The sequence below is a fragment of the Mustelus asterias genome, chromosome 6 (assembly GCF_964213995.1).
Source record: "Mustelus asterias chromosome 6, sMusAst1.hap1.1, whole genome shotgun sequence".
NCBI lineage: Eukaryota > Metazoa > Chordata > Chondrichthyes > Carcharhiniformes > Triakidae > Mustelus > Mustelus asterias.
Genome location: NC_135806.1, coordinates 43,733,673 through 43,758,213, shown reverse-complemented (window position 1 = coordinate 43,758,213; position 24,541 = coordinate 43,733,673). Strand labels below are relative to the sequence as shown.

The window sequence follows — 24,541 nt, the reverse complement described above, 5'->3', positions numbered from 1 at the left end:
ATATCCTGCACATCCTCCTTATCAACTGTAATACTGTCTATTCTACTCCCTTGCAACCCAGTGTCCTCCTCAGCTATATTCATGTCCCCTGAATCGTGGCAATGTAATCACAGGATTCGTCATTTTCTAGGAATTATAGCCAGAGGATGGCAAACTTAGAAATCATTTATATTTACATCATCAGTTGTCCTAAAAATCTTAATACAAGTTTCATATTGTTTACTTTGATCTTCTTTATCATCACCCATTATGAACTAGAATCTCTGAAGAACCAAAAGACCGAAGGTAAACTAAAAAAGCACTTCAGAAATGTTAAGGTACTTGAGCAAAGTAGTTGCGCAATGCTTTATAATTTCTCCACAATCAATCCAGTATTACAAGTCTTTAGGCGTGATCTTCTGGGCCGTTCACACCACTCTCTCGCTGAAGCAAAGTTAGAAAATTTGGCGCCCAGCCAAATCTCTGTTCACTGCAGCAGGATCGGGAAGTCCCACCGGCATGAACAGTGGCAACATTCCAGCCTTAATCTTATAAACAAAACCACAAGTCAAGGCTTTCCTCCTGTTCAGCTTTACATGGTATCTTCTGCCGCTTTTAATCATTTGTCAAGAAAGCGTACAATTACATCAAAGTTTCATGACATAAAATTGATCTCCTGCAACATGCAGAGTGTGTGGTGAATTCCCTTCGGAAAAGAAAGCTTCTCAGGTTGATAAAAACACTTTAAAGGAATAAAAGTTCCCAGGTTGGCGGGTGTGCAACCACATGCCAAGGAATACAGGCTGGAACCCTGAGTTTTATTCCAGTATGTGCTGTCTTAGCTAATTTAAGATGTGGAGATGCCGACGTTGGACTGGGGTAAACACAGTAAGAAGTCTCACAACAGACAGGTTAATTTGGTAGCACGAGCCACAAACTTTCGGACCACTGCTCCTTCATCAGGTAAGTGGGAGTTCTGTTCACAAACAGGGCATTTACAGACACAAACTCAATTTACAAGATAATGATTGGAATGCGAGTATTTACAGGTAATCAAGTCTTAAAGGTACAGACAATGTGAGTGGAGAGAGGGTTAAGCACAGGTTAAAGGGATGTGTATTGTCTCCAGCCAGGACAGTTAGTGAGATTTTGCAAGCCCAGGCAAGTTGTGGGGGTTACAGATAGTGTGACATGAACCCAAGATCCCGGTTGAGGCCGTCCTCATGTGTGCGGAACTTGGCCATCAGTTGCTGCTCAGCGATTCTGCGTTGTCGTTGTAATTACCTGTAAAGATTTGCATTCCAACCATTATTTTGTAAATTGAGTTTGTGTGTTTAGATGCCCTGTTTGTGAACAGAACTCCCACTCACCTGATGAAGGAGCAGCGCTCCGAAAGCTAGTGACTTGTGCTACCAAATAAACCTGTTGGACTTTAACCTGGTGTTGTGAGACTTCTTACTTAGCTAATTTACGACAGCAGTATGGCGCATCGCAATATGTGCATTGGGCTATGGAGCGGGAATGAAAAAGAAAGTTAGGATTTGAACTTCTGATTATTCAGTGGCTCCCAACAGAAAGTGCCCATCTGCAGATTTTCACTGAAAACAACATTATAGAAGAATGGTCATCCGGATGCGTTTTAAGGTCCAAATGGAAATTTTAAAAGTTGGTCCAAAAACAAATGTTTCAGGTAAGCGCTTAGACTACATTTCTCGAGATGGAGAAAGGAAATTAGGGGAGAATGGATAGCTTTAATGAAAAATATTAATCTTTAGAGCAAATAATGTGTAAAATCAACTGGGTAACTTCAAACTTATTTCAACGTTCACCTAGAGACATGCAAAAGAAGATAAATTCCAGTACAAATTCTAGAACTAGGATACAAATCTGTGCTTTGCTTTTGATTTACCATTGCTATTATGCTGCTGCATCATATAGCATAATAATAATTTATAATAAGTGCCAGCCGTGGCACAGTGAGATTACCCATGACGGAGCCTGAACACAATATAGGCTGCAAGTGTAACAGCACTGACAGAATCAACCTTTGCTGAGAGGTGTCAGGTATCATGTCAGGTGGACATGAGTGACCCCATGGCACTATTTCAAAGAAGAGATGGGAAGTTAATTGCATACTTACATGTTTATAATTCAGGTCATAAAATATTGGATAATTAGTCCTACTCGCATAATTTAAAATTAGATCAGAAAGCTGCAGCAGATCCCTGCTCAATTATAAAAGGTGAGACAGTACATAGCTCCAGTATGTAAACAGAGAATCATAGAATCCATGATTCTGGGAGGAAACCCACGCAGACATGGAGAGAATGTGCAAACTCCACAATAGACACCCAAGGCTGGAATTGAACGCGGGTCCCTGGGGCTGTGAGGCAGCAGTGCTAACCACTGTGCCATCCCAAGGAAATTCTGTTTCTTTAGTACAGCAAGAAAGTGTCCACCACTTCAAGTCCTTCCCGAGCCAAATGAGGAAATTAAGCAGTAAAGGTCACAAAGATAATTATAATAGTTGCAAGAAAAACTAGTGAGTATTGTGACTTAAGAGAACTACTGGCCCTCAATTTACAATAAAAATCTTGGCCCAAGGGGGATATACATCAAATGAAACTGAAAAAAAGGAAGCACCTCCAGAACTTACAGGAGTAATAAAGGTTAAAAATAAAACTCGAACCACCGAATACATTTTCTTTCACTGTACTAACACCCGTTCTGACCTACGTTCATGGCACAAATGTTATGCTCTGTAAGGGCGTAATAGTGGATCCAATGGTTAAATAACAGCAGATGCTTTTAAAAGTTTATTTTTCTACCACCGAGTGAGACAGCAGAAAGATAGTCCTTTTTGCAATGTTTATTATTTGTAATCATAAGTATACACATTGCAAATTGGGAAATGGGCACAGAATCCCAACATTTATGGGATTTGAATGCATTGATAGTTCACTCAGTAAGTGAGTTATTGCGCCAAGAGCTCCATTTTGTAAGATTAGTCCGATTTATAGATGATAAATATATGAACTTTTGAGGTTATAATTGTTGATAACTGTCTGAAACATTTAATGGACAAAGACTTATTTGGATTTCTTGATCTCTGAATGTTACTGAAAGCTGGATAATACATTTTATGATATATAAGTAAATACAAGAAATCTATCATATTCCCAATATACCAGGTGGTGATTGAAATGCTCTACTCATTTTCAACCTCTTGTAATTTTTTAAGGATTCTTTGTATTCTCTTCATTTCTTCCTCACTGTGACGGAGAGTTTTGTACATTGGCTGAACCACTAAATGAATATGATGCAAAGCTTTCCACGTGTTATTCATTAAATAAATACTTAACTGTCCAGAGTACATTCATAGGTTGCATGTCACTTTCAAAACAATAAGTTCACTTACAGGAAATATGGCAAGAAGCTAGGGTGATAAGGTGGAGGTGGTAAGGGCTGCTGCGAGCGATATCTGCGTCCCGTCAGTCTTCGAGGCATGAAATGAGGATATGGCTGTTCAGGAGCAAATAACAAGACAACAACATAATAAGTAGGAATTAAAATATTGCCCAACTGCAAATAATAACACCCAGACATTAACTCAACTATTTAATGAATAAAATAATTTCAGAGATAAGTATCATCAATAAAATGTGCTTACTGGTAGATTATCTCCCAAGTTTTTAAGAAGCCAGATTTATAAGACCCTGTACAACCTCTATTCATGCTGTAAATGGCCAGTACACAGGTATTGAAAGATTGCCTGTAGATCCAATTGTTTTGTAAACTGAAAACTTAATAGAACAAGCTGTCCATACACCGTGCATTTACTTAGCATTTACTTCATGAATAGAATCTACCTTTGTGGCCTTTTTCAGAACTAAGCATCAATACCCATTTCCAGCTTACTGGGGAAGAGAACTGCAAGAATTAATGACCCCCTGAGAGAAAAACATTTTCCTTATTGCTGTCTTAAATGAGACCCTATACTTTGGAAGTATGACTCCAGAAAAGGAAACATCCTCTCAGTATCTGGCCTGTCAAGCACCCTCAGAATCTAGTATATTTCATTAAGATCACCTTTCATTCTTCCAATGAGTATAGGCCTAACCGGGTCAACCTTTTCTCATTAAGATACAGCCCTCTTCCCAGGAGTCAGCCTAGAGTCACCCGAATAAGGTGACCAAAACTGTTCAAAGTTGTGAGCTGGAATCGTATCACCATTCATGCCGGCAGGATTTTCCCATCCTGCTGCAGTGAACAGAGATTTGGCTGGCTGCCAAATTCTCCGACCTTGCGGCAGGAGGAGCGTGGCCTGAACGGCAGGTAAGATCGCGTTCGCTCTTACCAATGCTCTGGACAGTTGCAGCGAGACTTCCCTACTTTTTTATTCTGCATCCCTTGCAATTAAGATTAACATTCCATCTGCCTTCCTAATTACTTGCTGTACCTACATGCTAACTTTTGTGATTCATGTACAATGACACCCAGATCCATCTTGTATCACAGCATTCTTTAGACTCTCTGTTAAAATAATATTCGACTTTTCTATTTTTCTTGCCAAAGTGGACAGTGTCACCTTTCATCACCATCTGCCAATTTTCTGTTCTTAACCTATCTATATCGCTTTGCAGACTCTTTGCAACTTGCTTTCCTACCTATATTTGTATTATTAACAAATTTGGCTTGAATAGAATCGATTCCTTCATCCAACTTGTTAATATAGGTTGTTAGTAGTTGAGGCCCCAACACTGATCCCCAAAACATGCCACGAGTTTGCCATCTTCAAAATGACTCATTTATCCTGACTCTCCATTTCCTATTAGTCAGTCAGTGCTCTATACATGCTAATATATCACACCTAACATCGTATGCTCTTATCATGTGCAGAAATGTTTTATGTGGCACCTCATAGAATGCCTTTGGGAAAAAAATGCGACATCAACTGGTTCCTTTTATTACTTCCTCAAAGAACTCTAACCAATTTGTTAAACACTTTTTCTCTTTCACAAAACCATGCTGAATCTGCCTGATTATGTTATAATTTTCTAAGGTATTGCTACCACCTCTTTAACAATGGATTCTGGAATTCTCCCAATGGCAGACATTAGTCTAATTGGTCTTTTGTTTCTTGAACAGAGGTGTTATCTTCGCAGTTTTCCAATTCTCTGTGCTTTCAAGAACACAGGAAATGCATCCTCTATCCGTGCAGCCGCTTCTCAAAGACCCTAGGATGCAGGCCATCAGGTAAATCAGTTTGATTAGCTTTTTCATTACTTTTTCTCTCGTGATAATTATTCTTTTAAATTCCTCCCTCCCTTTTGTCTCTTGATTTTTATTATGCTTGGGGTGCTTTTTGTGTCTCATCACCTAAAAGACCAAAGCTCACTTTGGCTACATTTTCTGTATACTTTGCTGGAGCTTTTACAGTCTGTTTTTTATATTTTTTGCTAGTTATCTCTCATACTCCAATTTCTCCCTCCACTATTTTTAATCATGCTTTGCTGGTTTCAAAAACATTCCCAATCTTCTGGTCTATAACTAATCCTTGCAGTATTGTACATCTATTATTTCAATTTGATAACACCCTTAACTTCCTTAGCCACGGATGATGCATCCTTGTGGTAGAGTTTTTGATCAATGGAACATATCTTTGTTGAGAATTACAAAATATCTGCCTGAATGTCTGTTACTGCTGCTCAATCTTTAACCTATTTACCCAGTCTACTTTAGTCACTGCTATTTTCATATTTACCGCATGGGTACTTTGGGTCTTGTGCTGAAAATATTTTAAAATAATTATAATTTTGATCTGTATTTTGTGTTCTGTTCTTTCTCCAATCCTACCTATATTCGATAACAAATACTGGGCCTTTATTAGTTATTCAATGTGGACAGATGCTCCAAAATAATTTGCATATAACACCAATACACTGGTACATAGAATAAAAGATGGAATTGAAAATATGGGGTTCTGCCGCTTCTCTGTTAGTTAAGATGGCAGGTTGGTGTTGGATTGCCATACTGTAGAACAGATTTTCTGGCTGGCATTCCCCACAAGGAAACCTTTAAGCTAGCCAAGGTGCCTCACAATTCTAACCCATGTTACAGGCAGCACGGTGGCACAGTGGTTAGCACTGCTGCCTCACAACCCCAGGGATCCAAGATCAATTCTGGCCTCAGGTGACTGTCTGTGTGGAGTTTGCACATTCTCCCCATGTCTGTGTGGATTTCCTCCGGGTGCTCCACTTTCCTCCGACAGTCCAAAGATGTGTGGGTTAGGTTGATTGGCCATGATAAACTGCCCCTTAGTGTCAGGGGGATTAGAACTGTAAATATGTGGGGTTACAGGGATGGGACTTGGGTGGGATTCTTGTCAGTGCAGACTCGATGGACCAATTGGCCTCCTTCTACACTGTGCATTCTATGATATTAATAGAAATAATAGTGTTTGACACTCCAGTGCAGCACGGAGAATGTGCTATATTGTTAAAGGTCCTGCCTGTCTTCTAAGGTGAACTGAAATGATGCCGTAGCATGATTTTTGAAGAGTAATAGTGGGTATTGTTCTAGCCAATATCACTAACAAATAACATCACTAATGAATGACCTGGCCATTTATCTCATTGTTTGATCTTGCTGTGCACAAGCTGGTTGTAGTGTTTGCCACATTGCAACAGTGACTACACTTGAAAAGTACTTAATTGGCCATAAAACACTTTGGGGTATCCTGAAGTAATGAAAGAAACTATACAAATGCATGTCTTTCTAAGCTTTAGAAGTGGAGATTGAAGAAGAAATGAAATTCTGTTTTAGACTAGTTACGTTGTTAATGTTGGAGAACGCTTATTCTTCGACTTTCTAGTTGCTTTATTGATGTCTTGTTTTTCTTTAATGTCAAAAACTTGAGAAGTTCTGGGTCTTTAACTGATTTTAATAAACTGTAAATAATAAATCACTAAATAATAACATATTTTGCACCCATTCTGTCTTTCATACTCTTTGGTTTCTCTATTTTAAATTGCTGTTGTGGGCATGTTTTAGTTCCCTATGATCTCCTGTGCACCTGGCCTTGTGATTGTGCCAAGTATAACAGAGATAACCATTCTGGAATTACTTTGCCAATTAGATTTAACCACGTCAGCACAGGACTCTCCTCATTTGTGAAAGAAGCAGTGACTTGCAGTGCCTAACTCAAAAGCATGTGTCAATACTGTCAGGAACCCACTTCAAACATGAATTATGACATCTCGAGATAGTTCACTATGGTCAGGTAGGCATGAAGCCTGCCCTGCCACTCAATTACTTCAGATCATACAAGGGAGCAGACTACTCGCTTTTACTCTCATCTGCTGTCTCTGCAGAATGAGAAGGAATGGGTAGTGCATTCTGCTCAGACATCACCACATGCAATTCAGGAAAGCTCTCACCCAGATTCAGACTCCTTGTGAGAAAAGAATGATGCACATGGAACAAAAAACAAATGATGCAGGGCTAGCAGAAATGGGTGCTGACCATGAAGAGGCCTGGAATGCTGTACGCTCTTCTTGAATTGTCTTGGATTGAAGAACTCATTGGTCTGCTATCCACTAGTAGGCAAATCCAAGGGATCACATCAGATCGTTTCAACCCAGTTGGCAGAACTTTCATCTGAGTCTAAAGGTTGTGTGTTCAAGTTCCATTGTAAGACTTGAACAAATATAGATGATCTTTGGTACTATCTGCAGAGGCAATGTGTTGTTCTGATGTCTTGGTTCGCAATCCCACTTTTACTAATATCATTAAAAATAGATTACCTTATTGCTCATCTGGTTTACTTTGGAGGTCCTACAAATTGATCACTATATTTGCTTATACATAAAAAATCACTACTGCCATAGTTAATTATTTGGTTACAAAATGCTTTGAGATACACTGAATTCTTAAATATATTAAGGAATATTTTCCAATACAATGTTTAAAAAAAATTCTAAAACATTACCTGATAGCAGCACTAAAGTGGCTTGCTTATTCTGTAATACAGTACACTTACTGAACCAGTACAACATGAAATAGAAATATTACATACATTATCTTCCTCGTACTGAAAGATATAGTAGCCTCACAGAGATAATATCTCCAATAATATTTACTACCACTCTCTAAACCTGCCTTATTCTCCAAAATATCTAGGCCAAGAGTATCTACTTTGAGCATAATCTATGTTCAAAATTGTGCTAGTTTTCAGAAGTGCTATTTGCTCATGTTTTTGCTTGAATTTGTTTGCATATCAGATCTACCTAATACCACTGCACAATGTTTCAGAAATTTAAGAAAAAATTGCATTAGAAAATATTCTGTATCTTAAGAAAGACAACTGGTGTGGTAACTTGGTGCAGTTTTATTAATACAACTAAAAACAGGTTTTTCACAAAAATAAAGATTTTAATCAATATCTAGTCTGTCACCTGTGAGTGAAGTGATTTTAAATAACTGAAAATAACTTTAAAAATCTATTCAGAATCATTTAATGGTTACATTAGCCGACAGCAGTCAGTTTCTTTGCAAGTTAAAAAGTACTTTTGAACCGATTTGTCTCCTTGTGCTTAAAAGCAGCTCAATTTTAAGAGGCTTTTTTTCAAAACCCCACAATTAGGCATCATTAGTGGAAACTTGCAATTCTGACAAATTCAATCTGGTTTTGTGGGCAAGGTCAGCCTTTAAAAGAGTGCAAAAGAATGCGGAAAGTCACTTTCCCTCGACCATTTTCACAGGTTTGGATGATTTCAGGTGAATTGTGCTGAAAAGTCAGTGCAACCTTGTGAAAACTCCTAACATATATTTTCAGTTTCTTGCACTAAAAAAATGTATTCGTCTTCAATCTTCCGTAATGGATTTATGGAATTTGTTTTAAGATGCAAATATTTTCTTTTGATATTCTTCCTCCCTGCTCTGATTCAGCTTTTCACATAATTATGGAAGATACTTTTTCTTCTTGCAGTGTTCAGCAAAGTGTTCCATAAATACTCCTCCTATCTCAAAGCATCCATCCTCTTCAATAACAAAAAATCCTCATTCCAAACAACAGCTATTTTAATTTAATGGTTTCATTTATATAAAATGCTAGAAAAATGAAATGGATTAGATTTGGATGAATTTGCTTGTGCCTAAGTGTTTTTATAACTGTTCTGCCTGACTGTCGTGATTAAAATCTGCCTCTCCAGGAACATAAGATTAAAATCTACAATCCCAAGATTCTAGCACACACACACACAATTTGTAAACAAAGCCTGCAACGCCCCAGCACTTTTCAGATTAAACTCACTTCACACGATGACCAAATAAATTATTTTTTTGGTGATACTTGCAAATACAGATTGCTGAAAATATGAGAAATTTGATTTAGTCTGTTGGTAGTGCTTGCCTGTTATTGTTTGGAATCTACCCTGCTCATTTAGTGAATTAAACAGTGTACTTGATGACTTCACGTCCAATTGAAGAATATGTGAATCAATTTAATCTGTAAATTTAGCAGATAATAGTTACTTGAGCCCACCACAATACTCTGCCCTATGGATGTGTATTTTATGTCTTTGATATATCATGCTGTTGAGATGTGTGAGCCTACAGACTTGTCAGAAGAAAAATTTCAACGTCAAATAGGTATAATTTTAATTAACTAACCCTCCTCCTTTTAATTATTCTTGCAAACAGTAGGAAATCTTCAGGCATAATTGACAAGAAATGGAGATCACTATTCTTTCAGATAAAGCTAAGTAAAGGTTGAATTATATATTTATTCATATCATAAATGAAGTATGGTCACAATTCATAGAATATCATAAGTAAAAACAGAAAATTCTGGAAAAAACTTAGCAAGTCAAGCAGCATCTGGGGAGGGAGCATGATAGAGCTAGCAGTTCAGGGCAATGACTTTTCTTCATAACCAGTGTCCCAGTATTTTCTGTTTTACCATTTTGCTTTTTAGGATTGGATTGTAAGATCTAACTTGATGCTTGGCGAAGTAAATTTAATTACATTTTTGAAAATTTGAAGTAGTTTGTAGTCATGTGATATCAGTGAATTCATGTCACATGAAGTTCACATATCAAATCTAAATGTATTATTTTGGATAAAACTATTCTTTATAAAATTTCCAACTTGCAGCTAGTATTGATCCATAGGGATTTATTTTTGTTTCAAGTTTGCAAAATGTAAAACCACACAATACCAAATCCAGTTTCATGCATATTAAATTTTAATCACTATTCAGAGCATGTCAAATAATTCAATATTTGTGGGTGTGCTAAATTAACTTGGTCTAGAGAGTTCTAGTGCATTAGGTGCAAGCACCACAACTCATCTTGGAAAACCATTCAAAGCCAACTACTTATAATAGCACAACTCCAGTAAACTCTTTGCCAAATCCATTCAATCACACGGATGTGGTAAATTCCAGTTAGTAGAATCAAGAATATTGGACTATTAGTATTTAAAGCAGCATGTAAAAGGAAAGACCTTAGAACACAACACAAATATTCTTGATCTTTCAGTCTGGGCAATTGCAGTTCACCCTGCAGTTGTACTCAAACACCCAAATGATAGATAAAGCAAAGAAACAGTTCAGTACTCACTACGCCAAAGGGCAGTTCTTGGTGCAGAGGGTCATGTGGCAGGAACTGGAGTGGTGCAGAAGGAGGAAGGGTAGGTGGGTGTGGTGACGGAGGATAAGTAAAACCACCAACAGGAAGATGTTCTCCCAATAATTCCACCTCATTCTCTATCCTTTGTAAAGGCTGACAAAAGATTTGGAGAATTAATTAAGCATCGTTTCCATGGTTATCAGTCATTATGACATCCTGCCTGTTAGTCCAAACATTTTTGGAACTGTATTTTTTCTAATATTTAAAACCAAATAGGCAATTTAAAGAAACAATTAGGTTTTGAAAGTTCAGAAAAATTTTATATTATACACTTCCAAATTGGAAATTCAAAACTATTTGTGCTTTCAAGCTTTTGGAAAACATTAAATGTCTCTAATCTGGCTCCCACTGCACCAAATAGCTTTCCTGCTGATATTTGGGGACTCTCAGTTATGCAGGTGCATTATCGTCTTTTCCCTTTCCCAAGGGCGGAACCTTCGGCTAGCATTCTAAACAAAAACTAACAGCTTCAGTACATGTCCTCAGCACAAAGTGGCATCCAAAGAGAAGTCAGATGGTCAATAACTATTTCCAAATGGAATGTATTGCACCCTAGTCACTATATCAGATATATGGGATTGAATCTTCACATCATTATTTCACAACATGCAGTGCAGCCATGATGGATTGGGCTGGGGAAGGCACAGTAAGAAGTCTCACAACGTCAGGTTAAAGTCCAACAGGTTTATTTGGAATCACGAGCTTTCAGAGCGCTGCTCCTTCACCTACCTCTCCACTCACCTGATGAAGGAGCAACGCTCCGAAAGCTCATGATTCTAAATAAACCTATTGGACTTTAACCTGGTGTTGTGAGACTTCTTACTATGGTTAAAGGGGCAAGATGATCAACAACTTAAAAAACAGAATATGAAGGTCATAGAGATATACGAGAATAGATTAGCGCCTAATATAAAAACAGGACCCAAAAGTTTTTTATAAATAAATTGTACAAGTGTAGTCAATGAAAAGATGGGCCTGATAAGGGATCTAAAAGAAGTTCTACTTGTGAAGGCAGAGATACTAAATGTGTATTTTTGAAAAATCTGTCTTCACTAGAGAAGGGGGTGCTGTAAAGGAGGAGGTCGTTATGTTGGATAAGGATAAAAATGATGAAAAGGTACTTAAAAGATTGACAACACTCAACCTGTAACCTGATGGGACATATCCTAGATTACTGAAGGAAGTAATGGTGTAAATTGCAGAAGTTTTGGTACCAAACTTTGCATCATCTTGAGATATGGAAGTGGTTCTGGAGGATTGCAAATGTCACACCCTGATTAAAAAAGGGAAGAGGTACTAAATGAGTACTTTGCATCTATCTTAACCAAGGAAGAAGATACTGCCGAAATCACAGTGAAGGTAATTAAGAAACTGAATGGGTTAAAAATCTATAAAAAGGAGATATCAGAAAGGTTGCCTCTACTTAAAACTGGATAGGTCACCAGGGCTGGATGGGATACACCCGAGGTACCGCTATGGGAAGTAAGGTTGGAAATCGTCAAAGTACTGGCCATAATCTTTAGGTGGTGCCAGAGGACTGGAGATTTGCAAATGGATGAAAAGGATAAACCCAGCAACCACAGTCAGTTTTATCTTGAGGTGAGAACATTTTCAGAAACGATAATCTGGGACAAAATTAGTCCCTTGGACAAGGCTGGGTTAATTACGGAAAGCCAGCAAAGATTTATTAAATGCAAATCAAGACTAACTAACTTGAGTTTTTTGATGATGTAATAGAGAGGATTGATGAGGGATGTGTCCCATCAGGTTACAGGTTGAGTGTTGTCAATCTTTTAAGTACCTTTTCATCATTTTTATCCTTATCCAACATAACTACCTCCTCCTTTACAGCACCCCCTTCTCTAGTGAAGCAGTTGATGTGTTGTATACGGGCTTCCAAATGGCATTTGATAAAATGCCACAGAAAAGATTTCTCAGCAAAGAGGCATAATTGTGACACGGATAAGAAATTAGTTTAGTGACAAGAAACGGATTTTTTGCGACTAGAGAAAGGTATGCACTGGTAATCCGAAGGATCACTGATTTTCTGTCTCTACACAAAACTTGGAAGTACTGTAAATTGTGAGAAAGATAATGACAGACTTCAAGAGGACATAGATAAACTGTTCGAATAGGTATACACATGGACGATGAAATTTAATGTGGAGAAATGTGAAGTGATACGTTTTAGTGGGAAGGAGAGAGACAATGGACAGGATTCTCTGGCTCCGCCAAAGCGCGTTTCATGGCAGCAGGTGGCTGCCAGCTGTTGGGTGGGCAGCAGGATCTTCTGGTCCTGCCGCTGTCAATGGGATTTCCCATTGAATATACCCCTCTCTGACAGGAAACATGCAGTGGGAATGTGCCATCAGCATCATGGTGGGAAAATCCCATCCAATATAAATTAAACAGTACAATTTTGAAGTGGATGCAGAAAGAGGGAGAGCTCTGGTGCAAGTACTCAAATCTTTGAAGGTGGCAGGATCCTGGGCCTCAATAATAGAGATGCAGAATACAAAAACAAAGATATTATGGGAAACATTTATAAAAGATTGGTTAAGCCACAGCTTGAGTAGTGAATTCAATTCTAGGCACTAAACTTTAGTTAAGAATATCAAGGTTTTAGAAAGGATGTAGAAGAGATTTACTAGAAAGATACCAGGGATGAGGGATTTCCGTTATGTAGGGAGAATGGAGTAGCTTGATTGTTATCCCTAGAGCCGAGGAATCTAGTAGGTTTGATAGGGGTGTTCAAAGTCATGAGCAGTTTTTATTAAAATTTTATTAAATAAATAAGGAGCAACTATCTCCAGTGGCAGAAGAGCCAATTACCAGATGAGATGGATTTAAACTGGTTGGCAAAAGAATAAAAGGAGACATGAGGAAACATTTTCTTGTTACTCAATGTTTGTGTGGTCTTGCATCCATTACCTGAAAGGTTGCAGAAACACATTCAATTGTAACTTTAATTGGAATTGGATAAATTCATGAAGGGAAAATGTTTACAGGGCTATGGAGAAGGAGCAGGGCAATGGAACTAAGGTGTCAGTCCAGGCACAATGGGTTGAAAAGCCTTCTTCTACTATGTATTTATTGTGTTACCTGTAGTTCAACTGGTAGAACTCTCATCTCGGAGTCAGAAAGTTAAGCATAAAAATAGAGGTTGATACTCCACTGCAGTACAGAGAGAATGATGCCAGAGCTGCTGTCTTTCAGAGGAGATATTAAATTGGGATCCTGACTGCTCTCTCAGGCAGACGTAAAAGATCCCCAGGCAATATTTTGAAGAGCAGGGAATCATCCTTAGTGTCCTGGTCAATAAATGCCCCTCAATCTACACAAAAACACATCATCTGGTCACCACTTTGTGGTTATTTATGGGAGACTGCAGTGTGGAAATTGGCTGCCATGCACTCTGCATTGCACAGTGTCCACACTTTAGAAGTGTTTCATTGGCTGTAAAGCGCTTATGAATGTCTTGAGGTCATGAAAGGCGCTATAGATGCAAGTCTTTGTTCTATGATTCTAACCTTAGTTTAGTGAAATGAATTAGATAGGATAGGCAAAACACAAACTAGAAGAAATGTCCACTTTCTGTGGGTATCTTACTTGGTCTGATAAACCATTAATTGAAATAATTGTCTAAAACTAACAACATATAGATCTGTTTAAGTTGTCACAGTCAACAATTATTTAAAATGTCAAACATTGATAAGTTCAGGATTTCACAAATGTTATTCTGTTATCATATTTTATCTCAGATACTACCCAGATTGAGAAGAAAGTTGCAACCATTATTGATCAGAAAGCTACATTTAATATACTTTGATATTTTATAAAGTCAAAATAAATTCAGAATTTATGGATAAACTAAGGTTTTTTTTTCCTGAATGAATTAAGTCACAATGGGGACTTTTGCTTGCAAGGCAATATAATATACTTGCCATCATACACTTGAGCTCCTAATGTGAGCTAAAGCCATGAGGCATTACAAGTAAGCTGCTATAGGGATGTGTCAGAGCAACTGCACTGAAACCAAAGCATGATTTAAACAAAGAGAATAGGTGATGAATGTGCCTAATGATGGGCATCCTCTAATCTGAAAAATATGAATGCACTTCACTAATTTGTTTTCAGAATTCAGTATAGAGTATAAATTTCCATTATTTCTAAAACGTGGCATGGGCATTAGAAAATAATTACTTTATTTGGTCTGCAGTCCTTCATTTAAATTTCCTTTATAGCTAAAACTGTAACTTTAAAGAACGTGCTATTAGTTACTGATGACAAAACTGCTCTAATTTGAATTTTCTATCCCCATTAGTTGTTTTTATTATTCCTGTATGAGATTTGGGGCTTGCTGGTTAGATCAGTATTTATTGCCTATTGCTAATTGCCCTTGAGAAGGTGGTAGTTAGCTGCCTTCTTATACCATTGCAGTTCATGTGGTGCAGATACACCCACAATGTTGCTCGGGAGGGAGTTCCAGGATTTTGACCCAGTGGCAGTTAAGGAACGGCAATATATTTCTAAGTCAGGATGGTGAGTGGCTTGGAGGGAAGTTTCCAGATGGTGTTTTTCCCATGCATCTGTTACCCTTGACCTTCTAGACAGTAGCTGTCGCGTGCTTGGAAGGTGCTGTCTAAGGAACCTTGGTGAGTTCCTGCAGTGCAAATTGTAGGTGGTACACACTGCAGCCAGTGTGTCGGTGGTGGAGGGCGTGAATGTTTGTGGATGGGGTGTCAATCAAGCAGCTGATTTGTCCTGGATGGTGTTGAGCTTCTTGAATGTTGTTGGAACTGTTCTCATCCAAGCAAGCGCAGAATATTCCATCACACTCCTGACTTGTGCCTTGTAAATGGTGGGCAGGCTTGGGGGAGTCAGGAGGTGAGTTACTCACCGCAGGAATCCTAGCCTCAGACTCTACTTGTAGTCACGTTATTTATATGGCTAGTTCAGTTTCTGGTCAATGGTATCCCCCAAGATGTTAACAGTAGGGGATTCAGCGACGATAATGCAATTGAATATCGAGAGGCAATAGTTAGATTCTTTCTTGTTGCAGATGGTCACCGCCTGGGACTTGTGGGATACTCCCTTCCCCCACCGTGATGAAGTCAACATCACCAAAGCACTGCATTTCACTACCATCATGAAGGAAGGCCAGCATTTTGGTCCTTTCCTTGCATCAGGAAGCTGCTCTTGTAATTGAGTACATCTATTATGTGGCACACGGGTGTTGAGTGGAATCTGATTTGACAGATATTAGGGGCAATTCTTCCAAACAAATTCGAAGTGTCGAATTTGTGGGAAAACTAGAGTAATTCACGCCAGTTTTTCCAGTACAATCTCCCACACTCTGTGCACTGCAGAGGCCACCAGCGTGAATATCATTAAGCTTCAGGGGACGGGGCCCATTCCCGCCCAGGAGGCTGAAACCAGCGGGCCGCTGCGCATGTGCAGTGGCCCCGAACTGTCAGCCTCTGATTTGCTGGCCAGCTCAATCACTGGCCAGCCCGAGACCCCGCAGTGCTGCCCCCACAATCCCCCCACGGCACGATCGCGGCTCCCCTTCCATTCACGGGCCAGCCCTGAACCCCCATCCCAGCCCTGAACCCTCATCCCAGCCCACGCCCATCTCCAGCATTCCCCCCCACCCCAGCAGTGACGACCCCTCCCAGAGGCATACCCTCACCTCCCCGACAGACCACCTGGCAAACCACCCCTTCCCCCCGCCTGCCCTGATCGCTAGCCTCCCTCCAGTGCCGACCGGATCCCAATGCAAGGTGGCAGCAGGACCGCCCTCCCACCCCCATGGATTGCCCCTAGGCACTGCCCCCGAGGCCCCACTCCTCTTGGCACTGCCCCATGCCTGGTGGACAATGCAGGGTGATGTGGGAATGGGCATTTTGCTCCTTGGGCAGTGCCAGGGGGCAAGGCTGGCACTGCCATGGTGCCCATGCCCGAGGGCACCACCTTCCACCACCCTACCCCCTGGGGGGCCCCAATTGCCCCACCCATTCACTCCAGCGGGGTGGGGCTCCTAGTTCCCTGTTAGTGGGGAGCTACTCTAAACCCCGCCAAAGTGAAATACTCCTGGCAGGGTTGGAGATGCTTGCAAGCCTGGAGAGTTCAGTCCTGGGCCTGCTAATATGTATGTAAAATACTATTTAAATGCTCGCTGTGCCTCCCAGCCGATTTCTAGCACCACACAGATGCTGCCGGAAATCCGGGCCTGGGAGACGCAAGCACAGCGCGAACGCCCACGGGAATCCCACGAATTGGCCGACGTGCGATTCTTCTGGCCTGCTGCGTTAATTTTTTTTAGCACAGCAGGATGGGAGAATGGCCCCCTTAGTATTAGTCACACACAAAATACCCAAACAATACTGGCCTTTTCACATCTGTGGGTTGCAGGCATCACTGGTTAAGTCCAACATTTACTGGTCAGCCCTTATTGCTCTTGTGGTGAGCCGCTTTCCTAAACTGCTACAGTCCATGTGGTGAAGGTACTCCAATAGCGCTTTTAGGGAGGGTGTTCTAGGAGTTTGAGCCAGCGACAATGAAGAAACAATTATATGTTTACACGGCAGGTTGGTGTTTGATTTGGAGGTTACCTTGGAAGTGGTGATGCTCCCATGTATCACCTGTCCTTGTCCTTTTGAGAAGAGATGGCATCATAGGAGGAGGCAGCATTTAGATTGAAGTCAATCGACGTGGTGGATTAGTTGGGTGAAATGGAGATTTTTGGGTCCTAAAACCTATGATCCTATAACTGGAGTGGCTTTTCTGCATTTTGCAATGACCACTGGTAAAAGGTATGGCGTAGGTCAGGGGAGGCGATGTGCTAGTGGGATATCACTAGACTATTAATCCAGAAACTCAGCTATTGTTCTGGGGGCGTGGGTTTGAATCCCACCACGGAAGATGGTGGAATTTGAATTCAATAAAAAATATCTGGAATTGAGAATCTACTGATGACCATGAAACCATTGTCAATTGTCGGAAAAACCCATCTGGTTCACTAATGTCCTTCAGAGAAGGAAATCTGCCTCCCTTATCTAGTTTGGCCTACATGTGACTCCAGAGCCATAGAAATGTGGTTAACTCTCAACTGCCCTCCAAGGGCAAGTAGGGATAGACAATAAATGCTGGCCAGCCAGTGACACCCATTTCCCATGAATGAATTTTAAAAAGGTGCATGTTATACATAGAGTTTGGTGACTTGGAAGCCCCATTAGTACAATACCCTATTAGTCAAGAGACAGTCAGAAAATGTGGAACTGCACCTCTGAGAGAGTCAGTGCCTTTAGTAAAAGGGGCAAGAAAAAGGAAGAGAACTGAAAACGAGGAAATTGTGATATCCCTTTCATAGTTTGGCACTTAATTTCATAGTGATACGGAAAGGGATATTTGCTGAAATGTTACTACCAAATGCACTCTCTTACCAGACACGTCAATGAAAATTTAGACCTCAAAAGTCATATTTAAAAACTGATCATTTTAAATTGGAGACAGAAAAAAATACAACTGCTTAAACCCATCCAAAGTCATAAATGTTCAAATATTACTTACCGACCGCGACTGCTGTGTTTGGAAAGGAACAAACTGGCCCGGGGGTGGCACGTGAGGATGATGGTGGGGCGACAGGTGTGGAGGGTGCAATATAAAGGGATCGCTTGAGATAAGAGGAGGAAATGCAGCATATGAAACTGGCAAATGTTGTACAGAACATGCTTGGAGCATCTGGTGGGGGAAAAAAAATAAAAGTAACATCTCAAATTACCACTGTACTTGAATAGATATTATAGTTTAGGGATAAATTAAATTAATAATCCTCAACGTTTCATTATTTTCTACTCAACATTTCAATTGAACAAGTGGGCTCTTCAAGCAGAGCAATAACCATTCATACAAGTTACTGGTGGAAAACAGACAATAAACAAAATATAAACGTGCAAGTTAAATACAAAAATGGATGTAAAGTGAACAGTCGTCATGTCTGGGAACTCTACCACATTAATTTTGAACAGCTCAACTTGATTTGGTAAAGAGTTAAGCCAGCACATCTGTTTGGTCAGATCCCATAATTTCACCTTTTTGCCCAAAATCAACCTCCAGACAAAAAAATAAGGTGAAGGCATTAGTGTGTGTGCTTGGCTGTGTGGGGCTTGGAGAAACGCTATAAAATTTAATAGCTCTCGTTCAGTAATTCCAATCTTGACTGCAAAATTTTTGGTTCATTTTAAGTCGGTGAGCTGGGAGTATTGTGGAATTTGAAAACTTACATCGAAATAAATGAATGTAGGCCCAATCGCTCCATGTCAGTGTTTACCCTTCAAATGGGCAAACAGTTCCGTCACTAAGTCAGTGTTCACCCTTCAAACGCGCAAATAGTTCCGTCACTATGTCAGTGTTTACCCTTCAAATGGGCAAATAGTTCCAATCACATTTTTCTTTCCTAAATCCTAGATCCCTTCATTCCTTTTCCCATCATCCAACTATCTAATTTAATCTTGAATGTTGACATAGTTTCTGTCTTAACCACTAACCTTGGAAATAAATTTCACATCTTCATAACTTTCTTAAAAGAATCTTTCATTTCCTTTGTTCTAAATTGCTCACATTTAATATTGCATCTAAAGCCCCTTGGTCCCAAGCCCTCTACCTAGTCTCATCCTTTCATTGCTCAAAGATTTATATCTTACTATGTATTACTGAAAAAAGCTTCAATTTTCAATCTTTCTTTGCATTTGTATTTCCTCATACCAGGCAGCATGTTGTTCTATTGCAGCTTACCATGGTTGTACATTGGCTGATCATTATCGGCTGGATTTTCATGCAATCGGGGACACTCCATAGAGGGGTGAAAATGGCGAATAGGAACCTATTCCACTATCCCTGACCCCATTCCCAGGTTGAGACATTTTTAGGAGTGCCTTTTAAGGGTGCAGATTGATTTGGGTTGCGAACCTGCACCTTGTATGTCAGATCCGGCCGGTCCAATTGCGGGATAGGTGTGTCCTAGTGCTCTGCAATATTTTCATGGAGTTGGGGCAGCTTTTCAAGAGTCGTGGTTCACAGGACCTCAGAGGTGATGCACAGTCTACATGAGGGATCCTTTTGAAAGGCAAGTTCAGAAGATCCTCCTCATGCCCCCAGGATATGACCCCATCATCCAGCCCTTATGGCTCTTTATGCCCACTCATGCCAAGGTATGCCGCCCTCCCAGCACCTATGGCCTCTCATGCAAAGCTCTGGCAGTTCCATGCTCATTCATCCACTACGTGCTGCATAGAACCAATGATTCCTCTAGTGACAATAGGATGTGTAAAAAATTTTTTAAAAGTCATTCATTAATAATTTTGCATTTTCTAAAAAATATTCCTTTTTAATTTGGGCCAACAGATGTATCAATTATTCAGATGCTTTAACTATCAATAGCTGATACTGCAAGTATTTGAAACCTCTTTATCATGTGTAAATAAACATTGTGAGATTAATAGGAGAGATCAGAGCCAGAGCTCTCAATTAAGCAATGTTTCTTGGGGGGCTCAGTTGTTTTTGTGCTTTAATGGATTTCTGAGCTCTCAACCAAGCCTCATTATGCATCCTTGGTTTACTCCAGAAGTTTCCCTGCCACAGGTATTAACCTAACTGGCCTGTAATCACCTGGATTAACACTATCCCTTTTTAAGGTAACACCACTGTCCACTTTCTAATCTTCTGACACAGACATGACACATACATACTCAAAAAGAGTCATGAAGTATAACTTCTAGACTCTGCAATTTCCTCCCTCATCTCATGATACAACCTACAGATTCCCACCACGTAATCTATCTCTAGATTAATGAATTTGTTATCCATCATAATATTGCTCACCTTGCTTAACCTCCTCTTCAATATCTTTCGCTTAGAAACAAAATGATGCGAAAAACTTAACAAAAAAAAACCTTTTGATCTTCTATCTTCTCAGCAGGTCCCAACTCACTTGCGTCACAATCCCTCAACTTCCCGCAGCAATAGGGCAGAGATGCTTCACTGTTTTTTCTGATGTTTTCTAACATGTGTCCTCACACTCCATCTTAGTTTTCCTTACCCGTAAACTTTTTTTGCGTTCTTATTCAACTGTTTTCATTATTATCCTTATAACGTTCATAGGCCCTCTTCCATTATAATTGGTTTCTAATCTCTATTTTTCCATGACACCATTAGTAGTTTTTTTCTTTTAATGGCATACACTAACTCTATACCTTTGCTGTAATTTTAAACAACATCCCACTTTTGCTTTGCAATTATATGTCCCAATTCTCCTTTCAAATCTTGGCTGGTGTGTGTGAGCCAATTGCCTTTCCCTGATGATGCCAGCTGAGGAAAAAAGATAGCAATGGAGCACACTGACTTTGATGGTAGTAGAATAACAGCATGGAATGAAGAAATGCTGTTGTTCGAGAGGGATTGAAATAAAAAAATCTTGAAACAAGAGCTGCTACTTAGAATAGAAGGATCTTAGGATCCAGCTGTTGACAAAGGGAGGTTCTCCAAGCTTAGCCGCAAGCAATGGCAAAAACCCTTTGTCTCAGATTGTGCAAGGAGGAGGAATTTGAGATCTAACCTGTCACTCATTATGAGAAAGAGTAAATATGACATGACCTTGTCATGAGGGGGATGGGGGGGTAAATGTTGAAGGCAGATTAGATGTTTACAGCAAGTGGGGACTTGTCCATCGTGATCATAACTGATTAGACATGTGGTTTCCTCTGATCAAAAGGTTGCTTGAAGGAAGCAGATTGAACAGACCAATCCAGTTACCAGGAGCCAATCCAAACTCAATGCTGATAATTGTATAGACAAATAGTGGCTGCAGCTCAAATTACATGAAATAACAAAACCAATTAAACTCTTCGACAAAATAACTTTATCTGGGCAATCACCTGTCCAATGCCAGTAAAAGCAAATGGTGCAGAAATCATCATTTGTATTTAGCATCTCTTGATGCTAAGAGATTAGAACCTTGCACGTGCTGCATGTCCCCAGTTCACTGGATCACTGTAAATTACCACCCTCACCCTTTAAGTTATGAGCTGGAACCATTACCAACATGGACACTGATCTATGTTAGATCTACGTTATAGGGATTTTGACACATTTTTAAATGGAAGAAGTGTTATGGTAAGACAGTTCCAGAATTAATCAGTATGTCAATATTATCTCTCAAAATCTACAGGAAGCTCTTCCAGCTTTGTACCAGTCTGGTTCAGTAAGCATTGCTTAGAGCGTGTTGGTAGCAGCACTTGTACTGCTGCTGGGTTGCCCGTGTCAAGATGAGAAGAAAAATTGGTTGCAGAGCCTGTGGCTGCCAAAAGAAAAATAGTGACTATTTTAACTTTTTAAGAATCTCTGTCTTGTCCAGCGTGATTCATTACTCTGCTCCCCTTTACATTTTAAGCCTGGTCTGCTGCTTTTGAAATGCTAAGTTCCGGGAACAGGAGTCACTCCTTTCTCGCAATATTGATAAGATTAATGATATGAAAGCAACATCTGATATGTTGAGAGGAAACATATCAGATGTTGCTTTCATATCATTAATCTTCAACTCAAGCCCTGCCAAAATATGGTTAGAAGTCACCAATTCTGTTGGGAGATCCCGGAAATATCAGGGGACACCAGCCAGCCAGAACAATTCCCTGGACCAGTGATCCTGGTCACTATCACTGCTGGAAATTGAAGTGTTGTGGGCTGAAAATATTGTCTCTCTCAAACTTCTCAACCTAAAGGAATTTAAATCTAGATTGCACAAGGTGTTTTAACCTATAGGATAATTGGCACAGAGCACTAATATGTTACAGCTCAAAGTATTGCCCTTCATTCAAATTATTAGAACTTGCATTTTGAATCAACGATTAAGAATATCCATAAAAATGTACACAGTCTACTTATTTAATTCCATTTCTGTGTTAATGGTGGGAGTGACAATGTTAATACTGACCGGTGGTGGTACACTGCACACAGGATAATGCTGCCCACTAAATACGACTGAGCACCCTGGAACTTGTTGTGTGTTACATGCTGGGATGTGCTGCCCTGTGCAAAGTGGGATCCCATGTGGTGCTACAGTAGTAACGGTATACGAGACCGGAACTGCGCCCTGATGAATCTGCACAAAAACACAAATAATAACTACATATTATTCAGAAACTGAGAAACAATCTATCGTAGTTCAGTACTCTTAGCTCAGACATTAAAAGCTTCCTTCACTAATTTACCCAAAAAGACGGTATTTAAAAGGCGAACCTTACAGAAAGACATGAAATCCATAATTATAGGTCTGGTTTTGAACAAGTGTGTTCAACATAGTTTTCAAAAGCATAGAAATTATAGCTTTTGAGGTGTCCCACCGCAGACAATAACGTGGCCAAGGCCTCATACACATCCACAGGCTGAGGAAATATCAAGATTGGCTCAAATAACAATTGGTTATTCGGTTAATTATAAATAAATCAAATTCAGCAGAAAGTATCTGTGACAAATAAGTAGAAAAATCAATCAAATCCTTTTTTTAAAAAACTTAACATGATAGTCTCAGAGAAGTAATTTGAAAAAGTTTCACCAGGTGTCTGGTGAAAGAAACGTGATGTGAGGAGCAGGATCTAGATCAAACTAGAATACAGTTTCATGAACCAGAAAGTACAAGTAAGCTGCCTTCAGTTTCCACTTTCTACCTCATTGTACACTGACTGAGGAAGGAAATTATTTTATACAATGAGGAGCAGCACAAATCTGTCCACAATATTGAATCTTGAGGAGCCCATTTGGTTGATTACGTGATGAATCTCTAGAATAGTTGTCCTCGTAGTCTCAAATCTCCCTGCCTTTTCTGCATACAATTAAAATAACATTTTATCCACTCCCCTTTTAAAAACTATCATCGATTGTGCTTTTATCATGGTTTCACAGGAGGACATTCTATGTTGGTAAAAAACCAAAAATATCTCAACTTTCTGAATTAGGTAAAGTTCCAATTCCTGATTGAAGTCCAGCAATTATCACTGAATAGCAGAAAGACAACAAAATTAAGTTTCATGGCAGTATTCCCCATGGCCAAAGAGCCTGATAACACTCAGATTATATATAATCTTATGCAAAAATACCAGAATATCACCAAAGATTCATATTGCTTGAACTGCACTGATAAATTATTTTCTAGCTTTTTTACCACATACATCACACAGAATGCTACAGTGCAGAAAGAGGCCATTCGGCCCATCGAGTCTCCACCGACCATAATCCCACCCAGGTCCTATCCCCATAACCCCATGCATTTACCCTAGCTAGTCCCCCTGACTTTAAGGGACAATTTAGCATGGCCAATCCACCTAACCCGCACATCTTTGGAATGTGGGAGGAAACCCACACACACACGGAGAATGTGCAAACTCCACACAGACAGTGACCCAAGCCGGGAATCGAACTTGGGTCCCTGGTGCTCTGAGGCAGCAGTGTTAACCACTGGGCCGCCCATGAATTTTGTCAATTGAAGCTGGCAATGAAGGGACTCATCAGCTGCCCTGGGGAGAGATTGGGGAGGGGCCATTTTACACCAGTCTATGCTGGACCCGAGGCATATTTGCTCCATGGGCTCACACCTACCACGGTAGAGACAGCTCAAACACATCTCGTTTATAACTGTTAAGCTTATGAGAAAGAGCCAATTATTTTGCACTCAAATCTAAACGCACATCACTGCAGTAAAAATAGTTTCCTGACTCCTATCTTTCACATGCTCACCCCATGATCCATCAAGTTTTTAAAAAATGATGTTTTACTTATCATCTCAATAACTGTTTAACTGATCTTGTTATAAAATGTTA

General features: G+C 39.8%; 1 protein-coding gene across 3 annotated transcripts in view; it reads right to left on the bottom strand.

Moving 5' to 3' along the window:
- LOC144494833 (E3 ubiquitin-protein ligase RNF38) overlaps positions 1-24,541 on the bottom strand; it is a 195,147-nt gene that overhangs the window by 16,189 nt on the left and 154,417 nt on the right. For all 3 annotated transcript variants that reach the window (XM_078214235.1, XM_078214236.1, XM_078214237.1), the window contains 4 exons: positions 22,660-22,827; positions 18,243-18,413; positions 10,602-10,763; positions 3,398-3,501 (listed from right to left, as the gene is read on the bottom strand). In XM_078214235.1, coding sequence (XP_078070361.1) covers positions 3,398-3,501; positions 10,602-10,763; positions 18,243-18,413; positions 22,660-22,827 — 605 coding nt within the window. The remainder of the gene's footprint in view (positions 1-3,397; positions 3,502-10,601; positions 10,764-18,242; positions 18,414-22,659; positions 22,828-24,541) is intronic.